The 7,071-nt window shown below is 41.7% G+C and overlaps 1 protein-coding gene across 1 annotated transcript; it reads left to right on the plus strand.

The window, feature by feature from the left end:
• Positions 1 to 12: 12 nt before the first annotated feature.
• Positions 13 to 7,017, plus strand: TRMT2A (tRNA methyltransferase 2 homolog A). Its single transcript, XM_058851941.1, has 11 exons — positions 13 to 945; positions 1,652 to 1,760; positions 2,246 to 2,427; positions 3,277 to 3,391; positions 3,650 to 3,765; positions 4,316 to 4,427; positions 4,898 to 5,020; positions 5,307 to 5,382; positions 5,883 to 5,999; positions 6,218 to 6,314; positions 6,642 to 7,017. Exons 1-11 carry the CDS (start codon positions 365 to 367, stop codon positions 6,922 to 6,924), a joined length of 1,911 nt encoding a protein of 636 aa, XP_058707924.1. The 5' UTR covers positions 13 to 364; the 3' UTR covers positions 6,925 to 7,017.
• Positions 7,018 to 7,071: the final 54 nt, after the last annotated feature.

The following is a 7,071-nucleotide window of genomic DNA, read 5'->3' on the forward strand; positions in this document are numbered from 1 at the left end:
CCGGCCGTGTCACCGACCCTCGGTACCGACCGCCGGCTCGGCCCATCCCGCCCCCCGAGAAGCGTTTTTGTTGTCCCGTTTCCCAGGCGCTTTTCCCATCACCCCCCGCGCCATGGCGGCGGCATCCCGCGTCCCGGCCCAAGATGGCGCACGCGTGAGGGAGGGGGTGATGTATGAGCTGCTGTTTATAATGTGTTTAAGGGCCGCAGGTGCTCTCGGGGGCGAGGAGCGGCAGCGCTGAGAAGCAGTGCTTAAAAAACAACCAAGTGATTTCTCTGCCGTCATTCTCCTCGCAGCGGCCCGTCCGTGAGGCTACAGCCCCGCCCCGGGAGGTGTGCGGGGTGGCGGAGGGGCCGGCGGGACCATGGCGGAGGAAGGTGAGCGCTGCGACCCCGACCGCGACACGGCTCCTGTGGCGGAGGCTGGAGATGGGGCTGAGCCGGACAGCCAGGCCGGGGAAGACCTCGCGGAGAGCCCCGACGTATACAGATACATTAAGGGAGACTTGTTCACCTCCGAGATCTATAAAGTAGAGATACAGAACCTGCCCAAATACATTGGGTTTAACGATGTGAAAAAGTTCCTTGCCAAGTACGGGCTCAATCCTCACAAGATAAAACTTTTCGGAAAGCAGACGTTCGCCTTCGTGACGTTCAAGAGCGAGGAGGAGCGGGACAAGGCCATGCGGGTGCTGCACGGCGCGCTCTGGAAGAGCCGCCACCTCAGCGTGCGCCTGGCCAAGCCCAAAGCCGACCCCATCGCCAAGAAGAGGAAGCAGGAGGAGGATTCGGAGCAGGGAGAGGCGAAGCGTCCGGCTCCCTGCGGAGAGGAGCCTCTGAGCAAGCGGATCGCGGATGTGGTGACCCCGCTGTGGAACGTGCCCTACGAGGAGCAGCTGGCCCAGAAGAAGCAGGAGTGCGAACAAGTGCTGCAGAAGTTAACAAAGTAATTCCTGTTTGTAACCTAATGTGTACAAGACTTGGCCTTGTGATGGGATATAGCTAAATTGACATCAGTTGATACCTCTAAACTGAAGTGAGTTAGAGGTAGGTCAAAACTCGATTCCCTGTCAAAGTAATTACAAGATGATCTGTGATGCTACAGCCTAAAAGCTGTTCCATCTGACAAAACCTGCTATTGATGTTCTTGGTCACCTTCAAAAGATTGATTAATAAAGGGAACTTGGTTTTAAAGTCCATTTTTTGTTCCATAAGCAGAAGGATCTATGTGCCTGTAAGAAAAAATGGCATTGTCACATGGTGTAAGAGAGAATCAATTTGTAGAAATGGCAATTTAGTACTACGATTTTCTCTTTTAAAATCCCTTCATAATATTATGCCTGGTCTTTGGAGATCAAAGTATTACTTCTGTCTCTTTCCTTGGATAAAACTGGTGTTAATTATCATGTGTGGGTATGTTGATAAATCCAGTACATAACCATTGTAACTACATTTAACCCTTACTTTTTCAGGTTACAGCTCTTATGAAGTTGGAGAGGATTTGCTTGTTAAAAAAATTCTGGAAGAAACACTCTTCCATGTGACAATCTGATTATTTTTTTGTGCCCTATAGGAAAAAGAAGCCTTGTGCAACTCTTGAACTCAGTTTTTCTAAATGCGTGCTTTACACTTTTTGTTTCTGATTTGGGCAGGGAAATAGGAAATAACAACAGAACTTTATTACCCTGGTTGTTCCTGCAGAAGCAGAAGTTTAATAAATTATGTTGCCCAGTGGAGGGAGTGAAAGCATCACCCTTACAGGTAATGTAATCTCAGGTAAAGTGTGGAACAGAGTTAATGAGCTGAGGGTTATGTTCATTATTTGGTCTTGAGAGGCAGTGGACAAACTGAGTATTCAACTTCATCTTATAATAAATTATGAATTTTAGATATTGTTGCCTTTAATGTAAATACTGTGTGGAAATATTAACAGGAAGCAGAAAAATGGATAACTGGATATTATAACTTTAAAATTAATATGCTGTCCTTGTAAACCTGTGTCGTAAGCTAATACATTCCTCAACAGAGGCAATATTTTGCTTTTTAAATAACAAGATTTACTAATACCTTTTCATTATTACTCTTAGTTCACACACATCAAAATCCATGAGTTTCATCCATATGAGCTAAATGTCCTGGGTTAATTTTCAAATTATTTTAACCACATGGGATTTATTTCAGGAGAAACTTGGCATGTACAAATAAATGCTGTGTAAATATCTTACATAACTTTATTTTAAATCTAGACTGAATATCGCAACAAATGTGAGTTCTTGATTGGGATTGGTGTAAATCAAGAAGACAAAACTGTGGGTTGTCGTCTTGGCAAATATAAGGGTGGTACATGTGCTGTAGTGGAGCCATTTGATACTATTCACATTCCTGCTATTGCCAAAAAAGTAGTAAAAGCTTTCCAAGACTACATAAGGTGAGCATAAGTAAAATGAGTTATCCATAAAGGTTTTGATATCTTAATCAAAAATATTTATACATTTAATTAGCGTTTGTTCCGAGTTTTAAGATCCAAGATATACCAGTCTCAAATTTTAGTGATTCTGTTTCCACCTTGTGCCTGGATCATGGGGACTTTTTCCCTTGCTTCTGCTCAGCTGCTCAGAGGTGGGGACAGGTACCAGCTGAACACAGCTTTATTGCAAGCAATGGGATGTGTAAGTATGCAACAAAAAGTGTCTGTTGCTCAGGAGCTTTTCCACTAATTGTAAAGAATCACTCAGAAAAACACTTCTGAAAGGCATAATTAATTAACCAAGGTCCACTGCTTCCTTGGATGAGAAGAATCATCCTACAGAAAGGAATAAACCAAAAGTTGCACATTTAAGCAAGAGTACTTCTTTAGAAAATGCATTCTTTAAAAAGCAGTTAAATCCACAAAAATGGAAACCTCAGAAGGATCATGAAAATGGAAGATTTGAACTTGATATGAAGCAGAGAAGCTAATGAAAGCATTATATAAAGTTATGTCAATCTCTGAATGAAGTGAGAAGCTGCCTCTTGCCTCTGTAATTTTGCATGGGTTAAAATGGGTAAGAGGATTTTGAGAAGGAGGGACAGATCATTTTGCTTTAGGAGATACTAAATCCATCAGACTTTCTTAGCTGGAAGTCATTCTTTTTTTGAGAAATCAATGTACCCTCTTTGTAGTCAGCATTTTTTCCATCGCTTCGCACAGTGACCTTCTTTTGATTCAATGCACTGTTTAATGTAACACAAAAAAAAGAATTCTCTGTATAAGTAACTGATCTTCTGCAAACTGCAGGTCAACTCCTTACTCTGTGTACAGCCCTGAAACCTACGAAGGGCACTGGAAACAGCTCACGGTCCGCACCAGCCGCAACGGCCACATCATGGCAATTGCTTATTTCAATCCTCAGGTATTTCACTTGATATGTAATGAGCAGCCCAGACTCACAGCTTCAGAACTACTTAAATTTGATTTATGAATCGTGCATACAAAAGAGAAATAGAGTGATTATTTGGTGTGGTTTACCGTGCTTCATTGCTCTAATTCTACTTAGGCTAATCTAATACATGGATATGAACAAGTAATATTCTTATGTAAATCATACACTAAATCATATCTTGAAGTCACTAAAACAGTTATTCTCCCTTTTTTCACATGAAAACTTTAGAAATTGAATAAAGAAGAACTAGCTGACCTGAAAATCTCTATGGCAAAATACTTCACAGACGGGATGGGAAAGAGTAGTGGTGTTACTTCCCTGTACTTTGTGGAGGAAGGACAGAGGTGAGGGAGTTGACTTCGCTTTGGGGAGATTTTGGTGGTGGCTGAATTTTTGGTGTTTGCAAATTTCATAGCATTGTTTTGTCTACTTTATAGAAGTAGCAGCAGTTGTTACTAATTTGTTGAAGTTATTCACCTTTTCCACAAGAGACTCCTGAAATTTCCCATTCTCTGGATAGAGGCAGCAAGAGTTTCAGTGGGTGAACCCACTGACCACTGCTGGCTGTCAAGCTATAGAAGTGTTTACTGCAGTAGATGAATGTTTGTTATTATCAAGCAATTTCTGCCTTTCTTCCCTATTTATGTGAATTTTTCAATCTCCCCATCCTCCATAGAGCACAAGGCTCACACCATCTTCATCTGGAGATGGTGGAGGTCCTTCCACCCTGAGACATTAATGGCCAAGGAGAGCCTCCATGAGCACATGATAAATGTTACTGCTTAGGATGTAGCACTACGGTTTTTAGGATGATTACAGCTTTGGTGAAGATTGTAACAAACATGTTTGTCTTCTTTTTTTGGTTTTGTCTCCCTCTTCCTCCCCTGCCCCCAGGAAATCTCCCAATCTAGAGGACTTGCCTTTGGAGCATGTGGCTGGTGATAAGTACATATATGAAGAACTCCTTGGCCTAAAATTTAGAATTTCTCCTCATGCATTTTTTCAAGTAAGGATGATGTGAAGCTGCTCATTTAACTGGATCTGCATGAATGCTTTTGTTCCACAGCTTGACTAATGCTGTGAAACAAGATGTTCCATACCTAGAAATTTAACCTTTTATATATTTGGTGTGACTAAATAGCAGTAAATATTATGTTTGGTTGTAAAAGCACTGTAAGCTTGATGGGAGCACATGGAAGACAACTTTTTCTGTTTACTAGTTCGTTACAATTTTCCTCCTGTTTAATGGCAGCCTTTTGTAACACTGAACATGCAAAAATACAGTACAGGAGTCTTGTATTACTAATTTTTGTTTGCTTTTCCAAAACTTGTTTCTGCCCTTCCAAAACTTTAAAATGTGTTTTTAATGTATAATGATTTGTTTTTTAGAAACAAGAAAACATGCTTTACTAAGACTTATTAAAACATATTTACTGTTTATGAAGAAGTAGATCTATTGGAAACTTAATTTCCCAGGTGAACACACAAGCTGCAGAAGTGTTGTACACTGCCATTGGGGAGTGGGCACAACTGAGCCAAGAGAGCACCGTGCTGGACATCTGTTGTGGGACAGGAACCATTGGGATTTCTTTAGCAAAGGTTGGCAATTTCTCTTCCTGGATAGAAGCTAATTTTCACCTATTTTTATCTGTGGCTACAAGGGAAGAAAATAGTTAGTATGTGAAATGCAACAGATTATATCTTAATTTTTTTAATTAATTTGTAATTGAATTGCCTGCAGCTCCTTTACCACATCATAAAATCTCACCCTTGTGTTGAGCAGCCTAGGTAGGAGTCAAAGTCCCTGTTAATTGCTGATGCTATGAAAAATGGTTAAATTCACACGTACAGATCACAGAGAGATCTTTTTCCTTTGATTCTACAGCGAGTGAAGAAGGTAATTGGAATTGAGCTCTGCCAAGAAGCTGTTCAGGATGCCAAAGCAAATGCCCAGATTAATGGTGAGTTAAGGTGAAATGCTGAGACCTGTTTGGTAAGGAGTAGTTGCACAGCCAGTTGTTCTTTACCTTATCTAAGCAGGCTGGAATTACATGTTGTTGATAGTGATCTTGTCCTGTTTAAACACTTAATTGCTCTTGAAAACAAATACCTTGTTAGCCTATGAGATCAATTTTCCAGTTGAACTTTTTTTTTTAAATTGAAAAGTAAAATATTTATTTCAGTGTAAAAATGAGATGAAACCACAGCTGTCCTCTTAAAAAAACACATTAACATTGCTGGTTTTTTGCTGGGCTTTTGCTTTAGTCCCGATAATGGAAGATGCTGAAATTACTGTTGTTTAAATGATCTGAAGTTAACAGTGATTGTGTAAATTACACTGATTCCAGGGTAGACTAAACAATTTAGAGTTTCTGAGGCATCAAAACTTAATATCCAAGGTGAAGAACTGAAAGCTGCTTTGACTAGACAAGCACTCTGATAACTTTTTTTTCTCTTACAGAGCTGAATAATATTGAATTTTATTGTGGGAAGGCAGAAGATATTGTTCCTTCTCTAATGAATGTTTTAGCTCCTCAGAACCTGATCACAATTGTAGATCCACCACGAGCAGGGCTGCGTAAGTTCACCAGTTAGGGTTTAAGTTGGTTCGCTCAACGGGTGCTTGGTGGGGAGCCAAAGAAAACACCATTGGGATAAATTAAGTGCAGGCTTCAGGTATCGCTTGGAGCAACATTGCAGCAGTTTTGTTCATGCTGAATATAAGCTGGCATTTTTCTGTGAGGCTCTTGCTGCACACAGAACCAGTGAACAGCTGTTGTGGTTTTGATCATCTAGATTCCAAGGTAATTCTTGCCCTTCGAAGAGCTGAACACCTGAAGAAGCTCATCTATGTCTCCTGCAATCCCAGAGCTGCAATGGGTAACTTTGTCGAGTGAGTGTTTCTTGCATTAAGTTTACTTAATGTGGTAGGAAGAAAACTCTGGTTTTTGAGGAGGGGGACCACTGCTGGATTTTTATTTTCAAGCTATGTTCCTGGAGGCTTACCTTTCACCAGAAACAGCTGGGAGCTGCAGTAGCTGGCTTGGAATGGTATTGCCCAATACACAAGTCATAATGGAAACATTAGGGGTGGTGAATAAACCTATCGTGGAATTGAAGCTTGGGGAAGAAAAACCTCTCTGAGAAGAGCAGAAGTGATGAGCAGTTTACTAAAATATTAATACATTTCTTCCTGCCCTTCTTTCCCTTCCCCATCAAGCCTGTGCCGAGCCCCTTCCAACAGGGTGAAAGGAGCCTCGTTCCGGCCCGTGAGAGCCATGGCTGTGGATCTGTTCCCTCAGACCAGGCACTGTGAGTTACTCATCTTCTTTGAGAGGGTGGAACATGCTGATGGCTCTGCAGCTGCAGCAGCTGCTGCCAGCGAGACCACAGCAGCACCCCATGGCACCGAGGGTGAGGATGGCACAAGCCCAGCTGCCATGGAGGGGAGCCAGGCAGCTGCTGGCCATGGGGACTGCAGTCCAAGAGAGGGCTCACCTTAACTCCTGAGAGACTTGGCAGAAACTACTTTTGCTTTTTAACTGCGTCAGTAACATCACTTCTGTAACATGCAGGTAATAAATCTCTGTACAACAGAGTAATTGCAAGGCTTCCAACTTATTTCATCATCCTAATTTGAATTAAATTTC

This window comes from Poecile atricapillus, chromosome 16 (genome assembly GCF_030490865.1).
Source record: "Poecile atricapillus isolate bPoeAtr1 chromosome 16, bPoeAtr1.hap1, whole genome shotgun sequence".
Taxonomy (NCBI): domain Eukaryota; kingdom Metazoa; phylum Chordata; class Aves; order Passeriformes; family Paridae; genus Poecile; species Poecile atricapillus.

Excerpts from the sequence above, each read along its gene's own strand:
- TRMT2A (XM_058851941.1), top strand. The coding sequence starts at position 365 with ATGGCGGAGGAAGGTGAGCGCTGCGACCCCGACCGCGACACGGCTCCT. Across the intron at positions 1,761-2,245 it reads TGAAAGCATCACCCTTACAG|ACTGAATATCGCAACAAATG; the intron begins GTAATGTAATCT and ends TTTTAAATCTAG. Across the intron at positions 6,315-6,641 it reads GCAATGGGTAACTTTGTCGA|CCTGTGCCGAGCCCCTTCCA; the intron begins GTGAGTGTTTCT and ends TTCCCCATCAAG.